General features: G+C 36.7%; 1 protein-coding gene across 6 annotated transcripts in view; it reads right to left on the bottom strand.

Moving 5' to 3' along the window:
* The window catches only part of atrnl1a (attractin-like 1a), a 332,899-nt gene that overhangs the window by 238,038 nt on the left and 69,238 nt on the right, over window positions 1-25,623 (bottom strand). For all 6 annotated transcript variants that reach the window (XM_067386115.1, XM_067386114.1, XM_067386113.1 and 3 more), the window contains exons 11-18: window positions 21,495-21,579; window positions 21,044-21,255; window positions 16,836-16,954; window positions 16,618-16,734; window positions 16,265-16,397; window positions 11,333-11,520; window positions 8,403-8,616; window positions 6,123-6,311 (exon numbers count right to left, since the gene is read on the bottom strand). In XM_067386115.1, the coding sequence (XP_067242216.1) occupies window positions 6,123-6,311; window positions 8,403-8,616; window positions 11,333-11,520; window positions 16,265-16,397; window positions 16,618-16,734; window positions 16,836-16,954; window positions 21,044-21,255; window positions 21,495-21,579 (1,257 nt within the window). The remainder of the gene's footprint in view (window positions 1-6,122; window positions 6,312-8,402; window positions 8,617-11,332; window positions 11,521-16,264; window positions 16,398-16,617; window positions 16,735-16,835; window positions 16,955-21,043; window positions 21,256-21,494; window positions 21,580-25,623) is intronic.

The raw sequence follows: 25,623 nt of genomic DNA, 5'->3' as shown, positions 1-25,623 counted from the left end.
TCATGACAGCTATGCTTGCGAATGAGTCGACGTAATCAGGAACGACCATTACTGGGATATTTTGGCTTCATTTTTCTACAGTAGTAAGTATCAGACATGCGCTGTCCATCTTTTTTCAGTCTATGTGCAGGAGAATAAAGTTAATCAAAGTTCTCTTACGCCAACAATAAAAAACAGAAAAATAAAACACAAATGTGATGTTTAAAGTCATTTTTCTAGTTATGTCAGGCTCTAAAATATTTTATCAACTAGAAATTGTGAGTAAAAATATTTTACTTTTAAAAAAAAGAAGCCAAAAAGGTTGAGAACCACTGTTATAAATTGTAAAAATCCCTATATCAGCCAACAGCCAATATAGCACAGATATATTGTGCATGCACTTTCAAAATTCATCAGTGGTCATCAACTGAGTGAATTGAAGCTGTTCTGATTATTGTAGGATGTATATACACATCTTATATCAATGAATAATACAACACATGGGAAAAAAAAAAAAAAAAGATTTGAAAAGTTTTCTGACATTCTGAGGAAGTTCTGTCGAGTATTTGCATGTTCTTTTGCGTTCTTGATCTTGATTTTCATACCGCACAGATGTGTTAGGTGAACTTTTTACCCAGAAGCTCCTCTCTCCTCTTGCATTATTCACACCTAGAACAATGATTCATTTTGCTGTGCCGTGCATTCAGCACAATCACAGAGGTGTTTCATAATTACAAACACAATTCTCATCTCTCCCTCGCTTCCTCCTTTCCCTTTTTGTGCTTAGCAAAAGAAAGGAGGATTATCTTTAGCCAAGGACACCTAAACATTCATTACATATGCAAATCTATACAACATTCTCAATGTTGTGAATTTTTTTTCTCAAAAGAACATTTCCTTCAAATGAACCTTAAACACAAGTGTTAAAACATTTATAAATTTAACAATTAAAATCTGATCTAGACATATCTGACCCAATGACAATATGAAATCTCTGTCTACAGCAAGACAACATCTGTCTTAGGGACAGTTTCACCAGGGACAGGGACACCTGTCCAATAGATTGCAGTCAGGATTAACAAGCATAAAGCGGAAAAGAAAAGATTTTAATAGAGAATTATTGCTGGTCAGTGTAACTTTCCAGAGAAAGGAAGTCACATGCAAAACCACATAGGCACTTCCCCATAAATATTTAGAATGGGTTTTGCAGCGACTGATTGTGACATTTTTACACACATCTTTGGACATATGATCTCATACTGATATGAGACTTCATTTTATGCAAGTGTGCAATACCGTTCAAAAGTCTAGGTGAAAAAAAAAACAACAAAAAAACTAATACTTGTATTTAGCAAGGACACTTTTTTAAATGTATTTTAAATTAATCAAAATTGACAGTAAAGGCATTTATAATGTTAAAAATCTATTTCAAAGAAATTCTGCTCTTCTGAGCTTTCTATTCAAAGAATCCTGAAAAATGTGAAAAATAATGCATGATGGTTTCCATAAAAATATTAACCAGCTCAACTGTTTTCAACATTGATAATAATAATAAGAAGAAATGTTTCTTGAGCACCAAATAAGCATATTAAAATGATCTGTGAATGATTATGTGACACTTAAGACTAGAGCAATGGCTGCTGAAAATTCAGAATTGCCATCACAGGAATAAATTACAAGTTTTTAAATATATTAAAATGGAAAATATTATTATTTTGAATTGTGTTATTTTGTATTATATTTAACATGTTATTTTGAATTGCAGTAATATAATACACAATATTGCTGTTTTTACTGTATTTTTAATCAAATAAATTAATTAGTGAGCATAAAACACTGACCCCAAACTTTGTAATGGTAGTGTACATATCTTTCTTTATTTCTTCTTCTTTTTCTTTTGCAAAATATTTATGGGGTGAGCCTTTTCTAATGTTGAAACTCTTATCCACAATGACTAAACAAAATAGAGAGGTATAATTTTTAATAACATTATACATTTAAACAGAAAGGATAAGGAGGTGTAAAGTTCTGATAGTCTCACGTAGCCAGACCTTCAGAATGCAGAAGGTCTGGACTCTATTGCAGCTTTGATTGGCCAAGGACTGCCCAAGAGAGCATTTGACTGACATGTAACGCAACCAATCACAGTTTGTTTTGCTCCACGTCATGTTTAGGGATGTGAAAATGCAAAGTGATGGCATTACAATAACAGAACAGCATGCATCTAATAAATTATTAATTCAATTGTTAATTATTAATACTGCAACAATGGAGCCACAAACTTCACATACTTTTGAAACTCCAGCATTTATTTGATCCTGATATGCGCTCATTCTCACAGCTCTAAACACGGCGCCGTTATTCTTCCATGAGGGAGTTTGGTGTCATGGCATTTGTTTCAAGGCAGACGATTAAAGAACGCGATACACATGTCTCCCGGACATCCTGTTGAATTCAACCAACCAGATGACGACTTCGAAAGTTCTGAAGTGTTTCTAGTTAAGTGTGCCATATGCATCAGACGTTCAGCTAACCATCCGTGGGCGTAACGTCTGAGGCTGAGACTAGAGTTATGAAAAAAGTATGCTCTCCATACAGCTTTACTTTTTGCCTAAAGAATGTTCAGACATTTGTCAGTGTTTAAAGACTGAATAATAACAAAGACTTTTTGAAAACAAAAAAATTACAAACACTTCAAACTCATTTTGTACCGTAACAGTACAACACAATGGACGTGGATGACTTGCAACATGCTGGCGCATTGTACGATATGGTATTTCTTTTATCTCAACTTCCGCATTGAAAAGGCTATATTTGCTGAGTATATTGAGCCAGTGAAGAAGTTCATTTCCATTTTGATTAGGTGCATATTATCGTGCTGTCAAGCTGTTTCTTTATCTCTGTGTGGGCCTTTGTTTAAATATGAAAACTGCACTTTTTCTAATTAAATTATCCTCTATCACAACAGGTACATCTATGGGGAATTTCACACCAAAGAATCACCCAGCAAAATATTTGCTGTGGCCATGAACCGACTCCTTGGAGGAAGAAAAGGGATCCTCTAGCAATTCACTTTCATCAGAGGGCTGACCTTAATGATGTTTATTGTCTGACAGATCGCCTCTATGAAATACAGCCATCAACATCGCAGTTAACAATGCACTGGAGGCCTTTAGTCTCTGCAGTCCAGATAAAATCAATGACCAGCACATCCACAGAGAAAGAACAGTAATATCTGTGTAACTCTATAATGGCAAATGGAAGGGGAGTTTGTGGTCTCAGGGTCTCAAGGCCATGAAAAGACTTTCAACTTCTTGAGACAGTATAGACAGGCAATTTCGCCTGTCAGGTTTTTGTAGTAGTATTTTTTTTCTGGAGAAATATGTTAGATATTAAGCATTACGCCTCTCAGTTGGACTGCATATCTATTTTTCATTCTCGTCCCCGTTGCTGCTGCTCATTTACGCCGCATTACGATGCCAGCTCTAGTGCCTCTTAATGCAGAAGAAAAGAATGATTCCATGCGTCTACAAACTTGCTGATGACTATACAAGGTAAGTCCACGTCAGCTACTCATAAGGCCTTTCTGAGACGATTACCATCAGTCATTTCAGATACTTTGGCAAGGTTCTGTTGTTTTGGACCACATGATATCGCTCTTGTGTATAGGGATATTTCTGCAAATCTACTTAGAAGGAACTAAAGGAGCTGCTGAATCGTAAAGTGACTGAGCAGAGATCTGAACAGCCTCAGTTTCAGACGGCACACCCACGAACCGCCCACAGTTCGCACACTGACCCATGATGTACATAAAAATGGTAAGTGGTGGCTGAAATCAAGAGTGACTTTACGGAAATGAGAGTATTTCAAAAGTGTCTCAACAAGAAAGCGTGGTTTACAAGGAACCAAACTGATAAAATTACCAATTTTATTGATAGAATATTCACTAGAGACATCAAATCTTTACAAAAAATATTCTATTAAAGTTTCTGTTCACAGAAACTGTTGTGCTTATTTCCCTGCAAAAAAAATTAAATTGAGGGGTTTACGCACCAATGGTCTTGGAACACTATTATGTTTTCTTTCCAATCTTCTTATTATTTCTACACTTATTGTTCTTATTCTTTTTCTGCCAGGTCTGTACCAAGTTGTAGAGACACCAAAGCTGGTGGAATAGTCAGAAATCCACCCACTACTCAAGACAGACACACATCTGTCTGCGACTAGGTGGCACTATAATATAGACATATGTATTTCTGTTCATATCTCTAGAACAGGGGTCTCAAACTCAAATTGGCGGGGGGCCATTTCTGTGATTGACACCTCATAGGAGGGCCATATTAACATTCAAGCGCAAGAAAGCGCAACATTTCAGAAAATTTACTTTCCTTTGCATTATTTTTCATTTACTTTCATTAGGCCTACTACAATGTTTTTATACCTATACTATAAATATTTTATTTACCATACTTAATGTAAACAGCAGTGTCTCTCTCATTGTTACAGAGTGTAATATAATTATATAATACTATTACTAATATAATACTACTAATATAGCCTACTAATATAATACTATTAATTGCAATAGTCTGGTGCAACTTCTCACATCCAAGAAGGTGCATGGAATAAAAACATTTGTAATTTAGGAACAAAACCAGCAAAACTTGTAGCGTGGAGGGGTCAGAAATAAACAAAAAACTGGAGCTATATATATTAGTGTTGTCAAAAGTACCGACTTCGGTACCTATCATTGAAGCCTATCACAGACATATCCGATGAGCCGTGAAAACAACAGCCAATCAGAGATGTTTAGGAATCCACTCAACAGCGCTCAAAGCGTCACGTTTTTAAAATTTCAGTACCGACTAGGTACCGAAGTCGGTACTTTTGACAACACTAATATATATCAACTTTATTTTGTCAAAAAATAAAAATCTCTCATTGTTACATACATTATTAGTTTTTAACATTTAGTGGAAGTATTTTCCCTTACTTTATGTCAGCTTAAATAACATTAAAATCTTGCACTGAACAACACTGTACTGAACAAATACAATCCCTGAATACATGTGTACACTCTTCTGTTTCTTGACAGACACCTGGCAGCGCTTGCGCTCACACAGCTGAGACACATTTGTCCAAGATGCTGTTTGAACATCTGTAACGATTAATGGTTGCATCGGACGCGTTTCAGTGGTTTAAATCGACGCTCGTGACTTAAAGTCGAGTGCTTTTACTGTGATTTAGGCAAGCGTGCTCATAATAGAAGCAACGCGGTTGAGAGCGCGGCTCATGGTTGCATAGCAACGACAGACGCCACTGGAGCGAAAGCGCATTGGAAAGGAGAATGTGGCGCGGCCGCTTATGTGACGCGATATGTGAATGCCCCCATAGAACGGCGATTTTTTTCTTTGCATATCAGTCAGGTAGCAACTAGGGAATAATAATAATTTAGCGGGCCGGATTATGTTTTATTTTTGAGATTAGTTGCAGGCCGGGTAGAGGGGGAGGGCGGGCCATAAATGGCCATAAAATTTTACCCATAGGTGGTGCTACTTTTTGGTTAAATTGTCGCTTTAAGTCATTTTTTGCAGTGCTGAATTGGTATAATTTCTTTTTGGAAAACCTCATCACTAAACGGCATGTAAACATAAAAACAAACAGTCTTTGGTCACTTTACAAGACTTGCTGTCCAAGTGGGCAATTCTTGGTCAGAAAACCTGCAATGATGACCAGACTGTGTGCCACAAGTCAAAAGTCTGAATAAGATGAAACTGAGGCTAAGATCTGAATGACTTTTTTTCCTCTTTGTGCAGGGTCTTGCTCTCATGTGCAAGGCTGGACAGACGTCGATAATTTATAGATTTTTCCGGTGGAGGCCAGTCAGAGTGTGACAGGAGTTTATAGTGAGTTTGATACCTGCCTGTGCAGCAGGCTTAGCGTTCAGAGTATCTGCTCTCTCAGAACTCAATCTCCCTCAAGCTCGCAACAGAAGGGAAAAATGAGAAGGTGGAAAGTAAACGAGTTAGAAGGGGTGTGTATGTGTGTGTGTGTGTGTGTGTGTGTACTCATAACTCCAGCTTCTAGTCTGCCATGTATCTTAATGGGTGTGTGTGTCCTTGATAGTACAAGCGAGCACTCACCGCCACAGTCTCCAGTTTGCCACTCCAGGCACTGGCCATAGGGGAAGGAGATGACGTACGCATTGGAATCCACACAGCGCTTGGTGCTGCCACACCACATGCACTCCATGGCCTGGCTGGTGCAGTTGGCACAGGTGGTTCGCAGGGTGCAGGGCATCTTACATGGACGCACGCTATGGTTTGGGCTCACTGAGGGAGGAAAATGCAGTAGTCAGTATTGCAATGACCTTTAAGTAAATTATATCATTTGAAAAATTTGAACAACAATACAATTTTCTAAGGCCACTAGTGAAAAACTAAATATTTTTTTCATTCTAGAAATGTAATGAACAATATCATAAGAAATTATATTATCAGCATTACAATGACAGAGAAAATTTGAGTTTCAGATCTTATGGTCCGCTTTTTATTAAATATCTGAATGATTCAGTAATACTTTAGCCTATTTTAATATATTTTAAAACTATTTCATATTTTGAATCAGCCTTTTGCATTTGTCATTTTTTAGTTTTTTGTATATAATTTTTATTTTGATTTATTTTATTTTGGTGTATATTTTTAGTAATTTTTGTACTTATTTCACTTAGTTGCCAAGTAAACATTTCTCTCTCTCTCTCTCTCTCTTTAAGTTTACCATTAAATATTTATATTTTATTTTATTTCAGCTTTATTTCAATTAAAGGCATAGTTCTACCAAAAATGAAAATTCTGTCATCATTTACTCACCCTCAAGTTGTTTCAAACCTGTACAAATTTCTTTGTTCTGCTGAACACAAAGGAAGATATTTTGAAGAATGTGGGAAACTGAACTGTTTTGGGGGCACCATTGACTTCCATAGTATTTTTTTTTTTTCTACTATGGAAGTCAATGGTGCCCCAAAGAAGCCTAATTACAAACTTCAAATATCTTCATTTGTATTCAACAGACCAAAGAAATGTATACAGGTTTGGAACAACTTAAGGGAGAGTAAATGATGACAGAATTTTCATTTTTGGGTGAACTATCACTTTAATGCAAATTATTTTCAATAGTTTTAGTTAACAATGACAACACTGGCATAAACTCCACAAGTTTGTGTAAAACATGATGATCAAGTTATCCAATCTGATATGAGAATGATTCAAAGAGCATCTTATGCTTCAATGGAAGCAATACAATCTTTACAGTCACATGATCAATGTCAAGAAAGTGACTTTGATTAGCAACTGAGAAACAGGACCTTAAACATTTGTTTTTAATGCATTTTACATAAAAAAATCATTAACGTTTTGCACCCCATGGCAATTATAATAGTATAATAATATAATAATAGTTATGCATTTTTATCACACTTAAAAGATGATGGTATTAACAATATGATATATGATAATGACAATTTCTATACACACTGCCCCCCCCCCCCCCCCCCCCCCCCCCCAAAATGGTTTGGTACCTCCTATAGAGTGAGACAAAGAATTGAAATGAGCACAATGAGCAGAAGAACATAAATAAGACATGAAAATGAGCAGAATAAACACAGAGATGAGGGGAGGACGAGTTGACATTCATTCTTTATGCTCTTTGCATGTGTTTGTAGGAGGGGGTGTCCAACTTTCGTTGAAGGCCTAATTTGTGCTTCCTCTGAGTCTCTATTCTAGAGTTTCAAACTGGTCCAATAAACATATTGCAACCAAGCAAACAGATGTGAGAGAGTACCCATCAGCTCTGATCCTTTACAAAACCAAAAAAATTCAAAGAAATTGGAAGAAAAGCAAGGAACTATAGCTCCTTTAACTGGACATTATTTTTTTCATTAAACTTTAATAAAATCTAGTAATATGTTTATTTCCTTATTTGTGTGATAACACTATATGGAAACGAATGTTATGGCAGAGGCAGACACCAAATCACCTTGACATAAGTAACACATAAAACCATGAGCAGGCCCAAACTGAATCTGCATAAAATGTAAGGGGAAATCTGCAGAATTCTGTGGAACGGGCATTAAACAAAGTTTATGTTAACAGAGCTGAGAATACAACACCCGAACTGCTAACTGAAAACATTACCAAATTAAGACAAAATATATTTAATAAAAGTCTACTTAAGGATGTGTAGAACTGTGTGAATGCTAGATTTCCCAATTCTTCAGAACTCTGAGAAGTTTTCTGTGGGAGCTGATTGAGTTTGGGTCTGATGTGTAAGAGCAGCATCCACCACAGAGCAGGCGTTGAATCACTTCCAGGTTCATGTTACAAAGAAACTGTGCAAAAAAACAAACCAACAAAAACTTTTCTCACCAACTGGCTTCTCACAGATCAGCCCCTCGGTGTTGGAAGTGCAGGGTTTGGCTTTGAGTCCGGCAACCTCAGCTCTTTCCAGGTACGCACAAAACCCTGAGTCACTTGGCTCCCCTGGTAACCACTGCAGCGTGCTGGCAGTGAAGGGAGACATGTCCTCCCACCCCCAGTATGAAACATTTATCTTCCTTAGACCCACCCAGGGAGTAAGTTTCTGCAAGAGAGAAAACAGCTATGTTTATGTCACACATACACACACATACATTAAACATGTCACATCCACATAGGAATGGGTATCAATGACTATAGTCAGTTAGGTAAGATGATTAGATGATAAGATTATATCTTGAATATGTTTTGCAACATACAAAACATGTCCAATCAGGACACAACTAGCTTAATAATGGGTCAACGGCATGATGCTTATTTTTTTAAAACTACATAAAAAAAATGTAATTCATACAATAACCTGAAAAGACCTATTCTATGAAGAGCATGTTTTTAATATCATAATTAAAGTTTAATTTGAAATTTCATTTAGAAAAAAGTCACAATAAATAAAGAAATACTTGAAAAGAAAAACATTATATATTAAATAAATAATTTTTTTTGCACCTGTTTCTGTTTGCTTGGTATTAAATTGTGACTGAGCCACATATCTAAAATGTTTAAATGTTACTTTGAACACAGGTTCAATTAGCTGTTATCGCTCTGTGTTCATAAATACTCTGATTATGAACATTAGTGTGAAGAACGTCTGAAGTTAAAACGATAAACAGACTGACATATTTGCGGATGCGGTAAATTCAGAGAAATAAAGCGTTCATCTTCATAAACCTCTATTTGAACTCGTTTTGAACTTGATTTTTGCCTCATTACAGACATCCAGCTAGACATTCATTCAGTGCACCTTGACGTTTTGATGGCTAATAACCCTGTCTATTCTGTTTAAGACATGCTATAGTCTTATAAATACACTTTTTTTCTTTCTCTCTCTCTTTTCTCTCTTCTTTAAGGAAAGGCAAAAGGCCAATGCACAGTTTAATTATCAACTCAATGCTAAATAAACTGAATTTGACATACCCCAACCCCTCAGATTTTCCATTCAAACAAACAACTTCCCTGTATGAAAAGGTCTTGCGAGCTTTGATTAAAAGGTTTAAAAGGTTTAAGATCTCCTGTGAGTTTGTGCAGCCAAAGGGAGTGAGTGTGACTGTATGAGTGACAGGAAAGAGAAAAAATAGTGGCAACTGAGAAATCGTCGCGTGTGAATCTTTTTCACATCAAAGGTGGGTCCTTTAGAAAACTGTGTTAATCTTCAAAGGACAAAAGCTGCTTAAACACAGAGGCTCACGCCGCAATCAGCGAGGGAGCGGATTACGAAGAGAGTCACTCCTTTCCTTTTAATTAACACATGACAAATATTTACACCACAGCACCAAGGGGACTCTGCAGATTTTGTGCAGAATAGCTTTTTACTGAAGGCATGAGTAAGGTTTTTTGACATGTAAAGTTGAAGTTTAAGCTTTACTGACGTTTAGAAACAAACTTACACACTGAAACATCTAGCATTACATCTGGACTTGACACACAGAGACTTGCCAAGTAAACTGTAAATTCTAATGTTTGTTTACTTGGACAGAAATATCTGTCACAACATTTGAGGGTGTTTAAAGAATCACTTTAAAATGGGATTCAGAGCAGTAGAAGGCAAATATACTTACAACCGAGAACTAATTTAAGTAAACAAGGAGCCCAGACAGAAGTGCTTGTATCAGTCAAAAGGAGGGGGGGGGGGCTAAATATCAGCATTTTCCCAATGCTTTACATCGCATTTGTTGTGAAAGGGCCTTTAGAAAAGCTTAAAGTACTGGTATTTCAATGCCGGTATCAATATAAGAAATACAAAAATGTAGCAATATAAGGCTTTCTACAGTTCAGTACCCGAATGCTGAAATTCCTGTCTTGGCAAAGTATTAAGTGAATGTGAACAGGCAGTATTTCTCTAGATCACGCTAGTATGATAAATTGATAAATATTATGAAAATCCACCGGTACTGGCACAGACTACTGAATTTTTGATATGGTAAAATATCTAGTCAGCAGTGTTGGGGAAAGTTACTTTTAAAAGTAATGCGATACAATATTATGTTATTCCCTAAAAAGTAACTAATTGCATTACTTAGTTTTTATGGAAAGAAATGCATTATATTAGTTTTGTGTTCCTTTTTCTCACCTGGGCTGGGTTTGCTTGTTTGTTTAATAACAACAAATAAGTTATATTTTGGCACCCTTTTACACACTATTCTGGATTGCAGAAGAATAGGACAAAGGAGAAGAAAGTTCAACACACTTTGCTCAGCAATAAAAACTAAAAAAATGAAACACAAATGTGATTTTTGCCTATTAGTATTGTTGAATTGGATCATTGAAGGTCAGCAGCAAAAATCAATATAGTGAGATTAAATACATAATGTACATTAGTGTAATTTAGCATATTTAATTATTGCAGGTTTGCGTAATACTCTGAGTTTGCATTTCACTGTTTTTATTCATTTTGAAGAATACTGAATCTGTTTTTGTGATGCATGCTCACAGCGCACACAAAACGATTCTGTGCCTTACTCATGATTTCTCTGAATCTGGGGAAAGGAGAGGTGTCAATCAATAAATGGGAAAATAAAGTAACCTGATATTTTATTGTAAATTTAAAAGTAATGTATTACTTCACTAATTACTTGAAAAAAGTAATCTGATTACATAACTCGCATTACTTGCAATGCGTCACCCCAACACTGCTAATCAGTATGCAGCAGATCTAGAAAAACTTTTGGTAACTGCTTGACTGTGTTCTAGATTAATACCAAACAATTACCTAAACTAATCAATGTAAACCTCCACACAAAGGCCAGTGATTATGCTTGACTTACCCTCCTTTGCATCTGATACTTCTGCAGCTCATCCAGTATGAAGTCAACCTGCCTGGCTGAGGTTAGAGAGGCAATGTTGCCATCCAGGTTCTTACAGTAGTGCTGGGCATTATCATAACTCTCCTTACTGGCATTCAGCCTTAGGCATGCATCTCCGACCTGACTCCAACCCTCTCCACACAAGTGTGCTGTAAAAAAAGCAGAGAAATCCAGGATAAAACCTGCCCAAACTAGGCCTCACTCACACAATACCTCTGAACAACTATTTTCAACACTGTTGATAATAATAAGAAATGTTTCTTGAGCAGCAAATCAGCATATTCAAATATTTTTAAGGATCATGTGACACTGAAGACTGGAGAAATTATGCTGAAAATTCAGCTTTGCCATCACAGAAATAATATTAAGTATTTCACAATATTGCTGTTTTTCCTGTATTTTTTATCAAATAAATGTATCCTTAGTGAGCATAAGAAACTTATTATCAAAAACTTTTGAACAGTAGTGTAAAACAAACTACATTCTGTAATTAAGAATCATGCTACCCCTGGGTTTTGAACTTATTACAATGAGCAACACAAGAATAATTATCCATGATGATGGCTAACCACAAACACCCACAGTCAGACAGACCCTCAAATTCCTGAAAAGCAAAACAAAAGGAAATGCACAGTCATAGTCAATTATGAAACCACACAGTACTTAAAATAGTGTAAAATAACCATCTTCCCTTTCATTTCAAGGGTATATTTTGTAAAATGTGGCTGATTATACTCTAAGATAAAGGCTGTCATATGATAAAGAGAGAAACAACAGAGCACAGAAAAAGAACAATAAACTCTGAGTTCTTTGATGGGTTGCTAAGCCATAAATGGATAAATAGCTCAGCAAACTTGAATAATTACTGGACTTGCAAATGGCCTTCTAGTAGAGGTCAGAACTTGTGTGTGATGTACTGTCCAGCTCCAAAGGTCTTCAATTTCTATGGTTGGATATACTCATGTCTTCAGTAGAGAGTTGTCCTTTGCAGATAAAGTCATCCATGTGTGTAAGTATGCTTTCAAATTGAGCTATCAGTCAGAAATATGACAGCTGAACAGTGATTTTCTTTCTAGTTTATGTCCTTGAGAAGATCCTGATATTTGACACAGAGAGACTGCAGGAGAATGACCAGCTCAAACTCTTAATGTACCATTCAGGTCACTGTGCCCCTTTACCCTTTACTCCATTAACCACACACACTGGGGTAGAGGTTGGGTTAGGCAATAGAAAATATCATTAACCTGATATATATATATATATATATATATATATATATATATATATATATATATATATATATTTTTTTTTTTTTTTTTTTTAAATCATTGGAAGTCTATGAAACAAAGGTGTGTGTGTGTTTGTTTTTGTGATTTAAGAGGACACAAATTTGTATGATGAAATGGGTATTACACTGGTATTAAGACGTGAACATGAAATATGAGGAGTCCTCATATTTACAATAGCTTTTAAAACATATTAAACAATGTTTTATTAAAAATGTAAAAATGCGGAAAATTTTCTGTCCTTACTAAGATAGAAAAACAAACCTGTGTGTGTGTGTGTGTGTGTGTGTGTGTGCGCGTGTGTGTGTGCATACACGCATCTTTGCTGGAGACTGGAAAATGTAGAGCATAGGTACAAAGTGTGGGCTTGTAGAGAAGAAAACATTTCTTCCCAAGGGAGACAAAAGAATGTTAATAATACATCAAACAACAGCATCACTTCCTGCTCTCAAACTAGATCAGATCAAATAAATCAGGTAGAGATGCCCTCAGAGTGTGAAAATGTATTTCCATATTTTCTGTGTCTGAGACACACAAACTCACGTGAAATGTGCTCAAAACAGTATTAGACGTTTTCCTAACTTTTCTAACTTTAACCTTTCCGAAATATTGCTCTCCAAAGATCATCAGGTCAGCAAACTAAATGTCAAAAAACCTGAATGCACAAAATGATCACAAGTTCCTGGTGTTCTGATGAGTTATTCTAAGTGCCCTAGAAAATTAAAAATTGATGATATCATATTTTTAGTGATATTTGTAAAATATATATTTGTAAAAAGATATTTGTCTTTCTAAATGTTTTGTTAGCATGTTGCTAATGTACTGTTAAATGTGGTTAAAGTTACCATCGTTTCTTACTGTATTCACGGAGACAAGAGCCGTCGTTATTTTCATTATTAAACACTTGCAGTCTGTATAATGCATAAACACAACTTCATTCTTTATAAATCTCTCCAACAGTGTAGTGTTAGCCAGTTAGCCACAGAGCATAGCCTCAAACTCATTCAATATCAAATGTAAACACCCAAATAAATACAATACTCACACAATCTGATGCATGCATTCAGTATGCATGACGAACACTTTGTAAAGATCCATTTTGAGGGTTATATTGGCTGTGTAAACTTTGTTTATGCACTGTTTAAGGCAAGCGCGAGCTCTGGGGGCGGAGAGCGCGCGATTTAAAGGGGCCACAACCTGAAATCGGCGCATTTACATTTACATTTAGTCATTTAGCAGACGCTTTTATCCAAAGCGACTTACAAATGAGAGTAGTAGAATCAATTAAATCAACATGAGAACAACAGTATGTAAGTGCTGAGTGAAGTCACAGTTATGTCAGTAAAGTGCTCATAGCGAATTTTTTTTTTTTTTTTTTAAATAAATAAATACACAGATAGGAGAAGAATATTAGTCAAGGTAAGTGCTACTACTACTGGGTCAAGTGCTGACGAAAAAGATACGTCTTTAGCATTTTTTTGAAAATGGCTAGAGACTCGGCTGCTCGGATAGAGCGTGGTAGGTCATTCCACCAGCCAGGAACAGTCCCGGAGAAGGTCCGTGAGAGTGATTTTGTGCCCCTATGTGATGGCACCACAAGGCGCCGTTCACTTGCAGAACGCAGGTTTCTGGAGGGCGCGTAAGTCTGAAGTAGTGAGTTAAGGTATAGCGGTGCAGAGCCAGCTGTCGTTCTGTAAGCAAACATCAGAGCCTTGAATTGGATGCGAGCAGCTACTGGCAGCCAGTGCAGACTGATGAAGAGAGGAGTGACGTGCGCTCTCTTCGGTTCGTTGAAGACCAGTCTTGCTGCAGCATTTTGGATCAGTTGTAGAGGCTTGATAGTGCATGCTGGAAGGCCAGCCAAGAGAGCATTACAGTAGTCCAGTCTGGATAGAACAAGAGCTTGGACAAGAATTTGTGTGGAATGTTCAGATAGGAAGGGTCTAATCTTCCTGATGTTGTACAAGGCAAATCTGCAGGACCGGGTCGTTGCTGCAATATGATCTGTGAAGGTTAGACCAGCATCCATCACCACTCCAAGGTTTCTGGCTGTCCTGGAAGGAGTGATGGTTGAAGACCCAAGTTGAACTGAAAGGTTGTGATGAAGTGTTGGGTTTGCACCGATCACAAGCAGTTCTGTTTTTGCAAGGTTGAGTTGGAGGTGGTGGTCCTTCATCCAGGCAGAAATGGCTGTCAGGCAGGCTGTGATGCGACCAGCAACCGTCGGATCATCTGGTTGGAATGAGAGGTAGAGTTGTGTGTCATCAGCATAACAGTGATGGGAGAAACCATGATCCTGAATGACTGATCCTAGTGATGACGTGTAGATGGAGAAGAGAAGTGGACCAAGCACAGAGCCCTGAGGTACCCCAGTAGCAAGATGATGTGACTTGGACACCTCACCTCTCCAAGATACCCTGAAGGACCTACCTGAGAGGTAAGACTCGAACCACTGGAGCGCAGTTCCCGTGATGCCCGTGATGCCCATTTCTAATTATGCCCCAAAATAGGCAGTTAAAAAAATTTATTTAAAATCTATGGGGTTATTAATCTATTGGGTATTTTGAGCTGAAACTTCACAGACACATTCAGGGGACACCTTAGACTTATATTACATCTTTTAAAAAAAATTTCTAGGGCACCTTTAAAAAGAATAGATCACTTCCCTGTGCTATTTCCAGTGCATAGGACTGTCAAAGACAAGTGTGACAATTTTTTGACACTTTCTCTACAGTTCAAAAGTTTGGGGTAGGTTAAAAAAAAAAAAAAAAAAAAAAGAGAATTATCAGTAATATTATAATTTAAGATAATTGTTTTCTATTGTGATATATTTTAAAATATAATTTATTTGTGTGATGGCAGAGCTGAATTTCAATCAGCATTACTCCAGTCTTTAGTGTCACATGATCCTTCAGAAATCATTCTAATATGCTGATTTGATGCTAAAGAATCATTTCATATAATTATAACAGTTGAAAATGGCTATGCTGCTTAACATTTTTTGTGGAAACCATTAAACTTTTTTTTTCAGGAATCTTTGATATACAGAAAGTTCATAAGAACATAATTTATTTGGTAGGATTCAGTGTAGGGTTAACTACACTGAAGATCTTCACTATCTTTTGTTATCTTTTTACCCTCTATCAGATGTTTGGTTTTATCCTGCCATTGTAAATATTGTATATATTTGCATTAATCTTTATTTTACTATTACTTCTAATTCCTTATCATACTTTTCTCAGATATAGCACATTATCTGCATCATATTCGTCATTTTATCTCGTCTTTCTGCCAGCCAAACATATTCAAATATTATCATGTTAGATATTGCACATACCCTAGACCAGAGTTCTTCAACCCTGCTCCTGGGGACTCACTGCCCTGCAGAGTTTGGCTCTAAACCTAATCAAACACACCTGACCAAGTGTTGAAGCTGGTTGGAAATAAATTTTGCAGGACAGCGTGTCTCCAGGAGCAGGGTTGAAGACCTTGGCACTAGACATTTATTCTTTCATTGTTTATATGGACATGCATTTGCTCTGTTAGTCCATCCATTAATCCATCCATTAATCCATCCATTAATCCATCCATCCATCCATCAGCTCACCAGGTAGAGCATGACATTCCTGCTGTTGTGGTTCCCACTGACAGTTGATATTAAGCGAGCAACTCCTGCAGTTCACCAGTTTGCTACAAACCTGCTCACTTCGAACACTGCATTTGGTATAGTTCTTTACAGACTGAAAATCAAGAGAAAGGAAAAGACATACCTCAAATACTCTGGTTACATATTTTCAATGTGACAAACAAGTTTTGTGCAACAATGTGTTGTATTTTTGCAAGAAATCCATGGAAACCCTCAAGAACATTTATTTGAGGATGAAACAAGTGAAATCAAAGAATTATAAGTGCTAATTCTCTAAGCCACTCAATCTTTTCATAAGCTACATTACTGCACACCTGGCCGGTTTTGCGCACACCGGGTCTCCAAATAGAGAGCTGGTGCTCAGACAGCATGGCAGGGGGAGGGTTGAGGTACAGGGGACCTCGAGGGTGACGGGCAAGCTCAATTGTAAGCTGAACGCAGACAAAAAATGATACAGCAATGAGAAATGTTATTTTTATTTGCTATAAATACTTTTAAATCTATTTAATAGTAAAGCCTCAGTTTGACATACCACAGTGCAGTTGCTTGAAGAAGAGATGCATTTCTTGTCTTCGCACCATTGGCAGTCATTGGTGTTGGCAGTACAGGAAGCACAGTCAGAAAACTGCTGACACTGCTTATCAGCTGGATCTATGGTTTAAAAAACAAGAATTATCAGAGACAAGTAGAAAATATCAACTTATTAGCATAAAACAAAAATTGGAGGTTAGAGGTAACAAGGGTCTGACTCAGAGCTCTCAAGGTGAAACACTTCACAACTGTGGTGAAAAATGAGTGTGTGCAATGACACATGGGTAAGGGCTAAAGTTGAACAGCGGAGGTGGACATGGACAGGGCACAGCAAAATTAAAACTGGAAAATCGAGGGGAAGAGCCAAGGACAGAGAAAAAAAAAAAAAAAGTTTGTCCTGACTGTGAATTTGTTTATTTCAGACATGAATAACCACAATACACATAAGTACTGTTGTTCCTGTTCTTGTTTGGGGGGTGAGAATGTTTTCTGTTTGTTTGTTTGTTGGTTTGTTTTATCATTATTATCATTATTTCTGGGAAAGAGAAATCACACAGGAACTGGCTTTTGCCTGGAACAGTATCAAAGTATAAACATTTAGAAAATTCTGGACAAAAATGAACTAGAAGGATGGGAGAAAATAAATATAAGGAAAAACAAAATTACACTCTTAAAGTGTTAGTTCACCCAAAAATGAAATTTCTGTCATTAATTACTCACTCTGATGTCGTTCCACACCCGTAAGACCTTCATTCATCTTCGGAAACAAATTAAGATATTTTTGATGTTCATAGACAAATTAAGATATTGTCTATGTTCATAGACAGCAATATAATCAACACTTTCAAGGTCCAGCAAGGTACTAAAGACATTGTTAAAACAGTAGACGAGACTGCAGTGTTTCAACCTTAATGTTATAAAGTGACAAGAATACTTTTTGTGCGGAAAAAACAAAACAAAAATAATGACTTTATGCAACAATATCTTCTCTTCTGTGTCATTATCTTATTCTGTTTACATCCATCACTTCAAGGTTCTATGTCAGAACGGCGATTATTGGCCGGCTCCTGCGTCAGCATCACATGCATGCGTCGTGGTGCTCACGTGTGCAGCTTTGGCCAATACTGAGCCAGTGTTCTGACGTATCTTAATTTGTGTTCCGAAGATAAACGAAGGTCAGACGGGTGTGGAACGACATAAGGGTGAGAAATTAATGACAGAATTTTAATTTTATTATATCTTTTCATGTGACAACACTGAAGAAATACCTTGACAAAGGCTTTGTGCCGAAATGTTGGTCAATAAAAACTTTCTGCAAGTAAGTGTGCAGTCAAATCGCTCATATATATATATATATATATATATATATATATATATATATATATATATATATATATATATATATATACACTAAAGAAATTACACTTTGCTACAATGTAAAGTAGTGAGTGTACAGCTTGTATAACAGTGTACATTTGCTGTCCCCTCAAAATAACTCAACACACAGCCATTAATGTCTAAACCGCTAGCCACAAAAGTGAGTACACCTCTAAGTGAATATGTCTATATTGGGCTCAATTAGCCATTTTCTCTCCCCGGTGTCATGTGACTCTTTAGTGTTACAAGGTCTCAGGTATGAATGGGGAGCAGGCGTGTTAAATTTGGTGTTATCGTTCTCACTTTCTCATACTGGTGTTGAGTTATTTTGAGGGGACAGCAAATTTACTGTTATACACGCTGTACACTCACTACTTTTCAATGTAGCAAAGTGTCATTTCTTCAGTGTTGTCACATGAAAAGGTATAATAAAATATTTACAAAAATGAGGGGTGTGTACCTACTTCTGTGAGATATTGTATAAGGTTACAAACGATTTTTATTATTTCAAATAAACAGTTGTTTCAAACTTTCTATTCATCAATCCTGAAACAAATAGCATCACTGTTTCCAAATAAAATATTGTGTAAAAACACTGATAAGAAATGTTTCTAGAGCACCAAATCAACATATTAGAATAATTTAGAGAAATAAATAAAATAAAAATATAAATATAAATAAAAAAAAAAAAACAGAAAAGTTACTTTAAAATTCAAAAACATTAAAAAAAAAGTCTTACCAATTTCAAACTTTTGAATGGTAGTTTGGTAGTATATATTATACACACACAACACATAATATCAGGAACATACATAGTGTACAGTAAAAAGTCCAGATAGCTTTGTGAATATACAGAGAGCAACCACCCAAATACTGCCTACGAACAATGATAAACTGCACGATTACAGTTCTCTGAGATACACAAAATACAGGATAATCCATCACGAACTTGTGTGTCATTCCATTAGTTAATTAAAGTCCAATCCACCTCTGATAGAACTCCAAACTCCATGCGGTAATTGCAGTAATCCTCTCAGGTCCAGTTTTGCCCACAGAAAAAAAACATCTGTATCCACAATCACTGGAGATTGGTTTCATCGCAATCATAATTACATCGCTATGAGATTATTATGCGCCGACTGACCTTTTGTTCAGTCAATTATCAACAGGCATTTCCACAGTCAGGCAGGATTTACCCAGTGGAAAACAGGCTGCACACCATCAAGGTAAAGCAGAACATGTGAGTGGCTCTGCATATAAGCCTCCCAATGTATCAAGTGTAAATAGGATTATATGTGGCTTAACAATAATCTCCTGACAGAGGATTTATTGGAAGGAAAAATACTCTCCAGGTGTGCTTTGACATACAGAGCTAATGGTCCAACTCAATTGAATGAAATGTACAGTGAACTTCACCCCACTGAGATGGTGATGTAGGATAGCAGACAAGGTGTATAGACAAGTGTGCATTCAAATATTATCCATAAACTCTCTCTCTCTTGCATTATCATCAACATACACAGTGAAGTACACAGAAACACTCATTACAACTAACAGTAAACAAATATATAAAGACCTTATGCCTTTTCGGGTGGTGCTTAATAAACTGGTAAACTTTATATCTGTAAATCAACTCCAATGAACTAATAAAGTGCTCTCACCTTCATTACTGCCATATCCGGCTTCACTCTGGAGACTGTAAGCTGGATCACAAACAGTTTGTACTGATCTATCCTTGAGTAACAAATTTTTAGCTCAACGTGTTTTGAATTGTCCCTTTGTATTGACATTTGTTCACAAAGCAGTCCGATGTGAAATGATTCGTGCAGACATAAACAAATTTCGGTAGAGTTGAGTGAGCATTTTCTTTGAAAACAAAATTAATCCACCTCGTCTTCAGCGGCTCAGATTTCGGGAGTAAATGGAGAAAGCTATGTGGATTAGTCCATCCAGCTACAGAACACCTAAAACGCTTGGGAGACATTCTCGTCAGTGCAGCAATGGATGGCGGACTGTGTAAAACTCACTGTGAACTTGCTCAGGCTGTTTCTATGTTAAAACGGCAGTGTCTGTCAATATTCATGGGTGGGGCATGTGGCTAAATTGCTGTCACATTGCAAGAAACCTGCAAATGGGCATGTTCAGAGACACAGCTTATGATTTATAGGGATTAAAAAAAAAACGTTATCATTATAAGGTGGTTGTGTACACACACTGCCAACACACATTTATATCCAAACACCATGCAAAAGAGAAATTTTGCATATTAGGTCCCCTTTAAATAACTGTTTTCTATCTAAATATATATTTTAAAATATAATTAGATTTTTGTAATTTGGCATTTCTTAAAATTACTGACCCCAAACTTTTAAACAGTACAGTATATTCTGGCACCTCATTTATCTTATTATATGGCCTGCTGGAATACTTGATACTGATTGGTCAATCACAGCACTCTGTGGTCAAATATTTTTGTATAATGACTACTAAACTGCTTAAGAGTCCTGTTATTCCAGGTACCTAGTTTCCAGCAATGCTGTAATACTCAATGTTGTAGATCAATATTTCATACCCATTAATTCATTTATTTGTGTCAAATATCCTTGTAGTAGGTGGAATGATGTAGTGAGCCAGTTATCACCACAAAACACACCCCTTCAGGGTGATGTGAGACCCACTTTTACTGACTCCTTCGAAACAGAAATCAATTCAATGTGAGTGTATGATTAAACAAGCCTAAAAAACAGGTCACAATACCTCCATAATTGACCATAAAAGTAATTCTGTGTAGCCGGTGTTTTAAAATAAGCTTTTAAAATGACAGGTTCTTACTGGTGCGTGCAGGGCAGAAAGAGGCAGGCACACTGTCATTAGCATGGCTAGAGTCCCAGGGTACACAGCGTTCTTCGATCCAGATGCAACGAACACCAGGACCAGCGCTCTGACAAAGATCCACCTCGAGGAAGGCCTCACAGCTGGCAGGCTTATACGCCAGCACATCATTCAGAATCACACCAGAGAAACCACCGAAAATGTACATTGAGCTGAGTGGAAGAGAAAACAGACCTTTTTTGTAATTCAACCCATTTGTATTGCCAAAACAATTTTCCAAAGGAAATGAGAAGATAAGGCCACACATTCAAGTGTTTTTTTTTTCCTGACCAATCATGATTTGTTTAACTAAATGAAATTCAGTGGAAAAAATAACAACCTGGGTACAGGAAGAGCGCATAAACTGATTGTATCAGTGAATGGAAAGAGTCCATTCACATCAAGAACTTACCCATTACTGACAACTGCTGTGTGTCCAAAACGGTTGACGTCACGATGAAGACTGGGATTTGGAAGAACTTTCCACTCATCACATGCTGCAAAGCACACATGCAAATAAATTTAAAAATATTGATATACATAAATGTAGTTAAAAGTAACATCAGATGCTATTACATTCACAGTGTGCATTATAATACCATTATTAAACATTATCTCACAACCCTAACACTAATAATTAGATTATTAGTCATTTCATATTTTATTCTAGAGATGCACAATACATATATATATAGGTACCATACTGATTAATAGATGTTATTAGAGATAAATCGTTACTAATTTATCAATATTGGATATTGAATTGATAATGCTCATTTAATCTAATTTACATTTCCGAAAATGTTTGTCGGCCAGAATTTAATATCAGTGCAAAGATATTTTACTCATATTTTACTATTTTACTCCCCACAGCAGCAGTGTACAAACACTATGTACACCAAACCTTTTCCTGACAGAGACATCTGTGTGTTCTGAACTGTAAGTGTTTGTCCAGGTTACATTAGCTCTATGGCATATGTTTCTCCCAGGCTGCCAGATCAGACACACTCTCGGCTTGTTACACGCTTTTAATTCAGTAATTAGCCGCGCTCATGGTCAGTTAATCAGCAGGGAGAGGAAACCAAAGACTCTCTTTACATTCTACAGGCTTTCCTGCTAGTAAATTCATTTATGTGCATATACGCGTGCAGACAGATGCGTCAAGAAAACATAGTATAGACACATAGTTAAAGGGGACATATAATGCCCCTTTTACAAGGTGTAATATAAGTATCTGGTGTCCCCAGAACGTGTCTGTGAAGTTTCAGCTAAAAAATACCTCACACATCATTTATTATAGCTTGTCAAATTTGCCACTGTTTGGGTGTGAGCAAAACACGCTGTTTTTGTGTGTGTCCCTTTAAATGCAAATGAGCTGCTACTTTCCAAAAGAGGGCGGAGCTTTAACAGCTTACGCTTCAGTTGCTCAACAACAACAAAGCTGGAGAATCTCGCGAATTGAGCGCGAATTGAGCCTGATGCGCGAATTGAGCGGCTGACGCCCAAACGCCCAAGTTGAAAAATCTGAACTTTGACGTAAATTCGCGGCGCGTTAACCAATCAGGGACTCCACCCTGAGCTCTATGATGTGTCATTATATTTTTATTGAGACAGGAATAAAAAGGACCTTGCCTGGAAGAGAATAAGCAAAGAAATTGGACAATCTGGTTAGCTGTAAAACTTTCTGCATGATTTTAGCCGTTGATACTAGCCCACCTTCTAGCTAGCAAAAGTCGGCCGGCATAATCGAGTTAAATTGCCGCTACAGGTTTCCAACTGACGAGATTATGTGTTTATTCAGAAGATCTGTGCAGAAAGAGATGAAAGCCCCTCCCATGACGTGAATTGAGCGAATTTTACGCGCGTCTGAAGCGGTGTGAACGCAGCATAAGAATGCATCTGGACGTTTTTGAACAGTTAGTGGATAAATGTATGTAGTTGCTGTGGAAATGATTCAACTCATCGACTAGCATGTGCCGTCATGTTAATCTTTAGTGCAAATCTAGTGTTGAATTGACCCTCGTTTGTGAAACAGTCTGCATGGCGTAAAATGATGGCACGGTAACAACACTTTACTACAACAACACTTCCTCTTCTCTAAAGCATCCCAACATGGCCTCACCCACTTTGTTGCATATTCTCAGGGGCAGGGTTTATGTACATTTTAGGGTTAGTGATGTAACGAACCAGGGAAGAAGCTTGTTGTAGTTCCTACCAGCCGTTTCTTGTAGTCCTTAAACATAGAATTCTTTAAAAGAAAATATCTCCCTTTGCATTGAACTTTGGGCACTGTAACTTTGCAGACATTGTTTATGCTCAGTTTATTTATTGTATATTGTTCAGCAACATTACACACCAACTAAAGTTTAAAAAGTGAAATCATAATCAACCAACACTTTAACAACCCCTTGTGCACAGATGTTTTGTAGCAATAGATTCTTATATAAGAGAACAACAATATACAGATCACAGGAAAGAGCGTGAGACACAGACAGAGAAACAACGGTCACATCCAACATCTCACAGCCTCCCTATAGCACCACTAATGACAGCCGCAGAGATTAACACCACACATTACATGTACTCAAGCACAGCACTGGATCACAAAGATACCACCAAGCATAGCATAGTGCAGTTCTGTCTAATGATAGTGAACAAAGATGGCTTTATGACTGCAAAAGAGAAAAGACAACACAAAGGACATACTTTAACAAGTTGCTTATTAGCAATATTAAATATGCAATATTATTAATATATTAATATTAATATTATAATATTGCATATTATTAGGGTATTGGCTGTTCATTAGTACTTATAAAGCACATATTAATGCCCAATTCTGCATGACCATATTCTACATTCCTTAATCCTACCCAATACCTAAACTTAAACACTACAAAAACTACCTTACTATTAATAAGCAATAATAATAGTGAATATGTGTTTCCCATACTGAAGTGATACCGATTTTTTTATGCTTTTGAAAGAAGTCTCTTATGTTTACCAAGGCTGCATTTGTTTGATCGAAAATACAATAAAAGAAGTAATATTAATTATTATTATCAATGCTGAAAACAGTTGTGCTGCTTAAAATTTTGTGGAAACAGTGATACATTTTTTTCAAGATTCATTTGATCAATCAAAAGAACTGCATTTATTTCATTTTTTGTTCCATTATAAATGTCCCTACTGTCTCTTTTAATCAATGTAATTCATCCTTGTTAAATAAAAGTATTAATTTCTGATGTCTCAAAAGCCATCACATACTTTCTAAGTCAACACAGAATGCCACAGCATTAATATGTAAATTTGGCATTTACCCCTCAGAGTTCTCAGGCAAATAGGGAGTCAAGAAATGTGGCCAGGTTGCAAACAGCTCTCTTGAGTGTAGTACTGATTGAGCTGCTGTTTAAATAAGATCACACCAGCATACACACAAAATTTCATCTCAGAAAGCAAAAACAAAAAAGGTACATTTAGCTAATCTCTGACGCCTGCAACTCTTAGTTAATGGACACATCTGGAAACGTGATAAAGAAAACTTTGTCCTGGAATGTAAGAAAGAGTTCATTCATTATAACTGGGTTTTCTTTCTCATTGTTTACCATGCATATGTAGCTTAATCAGTTTGATGGGAACACCCTGGCATTTAACTATACACCTTGACATCATGCAGCCAATAAAATGCTGTGGGAGCTGCTTATGAAATTATAAAGGTGTGAATCACTATTAGAATCTTATTTGAAAAGAAATACCACTATATTCCCATCAAGCTACAACTGATGTAGATGAGGGAAAAAACATCTTTAAAAAAAAAAAAAAACCTTTATGATCCTGTTAATCTGTTAGTTTTAAAGGTTTTTGTAAGTGCCCTCTGAATCGCACAGAATTGCATAAATTCTGTCACAGTAAAAAATATATATCTTTAATGAAATGTAAATCGCTTTGGGAAAAAAGCATCTGCAAATGCATACACATAAATGTTATTCAAAGACCAACAAAGTTTTCTGCTGGAGTAATTTATGCTTGAGTGCAATAAACCTGGTCCAAGCCTCTACAGATCTAAAGGTGACACTCATATTCTCTCAAACGGTAAAACTGCTCCTGATAGTTATCGTTGGCTCTGCCTAGATTTCATTTCCTCACAGGATATTGGCTCAACTCCCATAGCTAATGTACAGGAGACAAAGAAACAGAACGAAGAAACACTGGATGACAGGAGCAGATAGAGCAGAGGTAGAGAACAGTAGATGCAGTAGGAAGGAAACCAAACCAATTTTAATTGCAAGCTTAATAAAATATGTTTTTGTGCAGAGGCAATCTGCTGCCTAGTCTGTTGGTTGTATTAAAACAAAAGGTCTGTGCAGCAAAAAAAAAAAAAAAAAAAAAAAAAAAACAGATTCACAATGCCTCTCAGCCAGAGCGCTACAATTTTAATTAGGGTTCATTTTCCCTGAATCTAATTAGAGGTACAAGAGTTGGGGAAGACATGGCAAGAGGGTACGCAAATGAAAACTGCTTTCTGTGTCATCTTGAATTTA

This window comes from Chanodichthys erythropterus, chromosome 5 (genome assembly GCF_024489055.1).
Source record: "Chanodichthys erythropterus isolate Z2021 chromosome 5, ASM2448905v1, whole genome shotgun sequence".
In the NCBI taxonomy this organism is placed as follows: domain Eukaryota; kingdom Metazoa; phylum Chordata; class Actinopteri; order Cypriniformes; family Xenocyprididae; genus Chanodichthys; species Chanodichthys erythropterus.
This window is presented reverse-complemented; position numbering and strand designations above follow the sequence as displayed.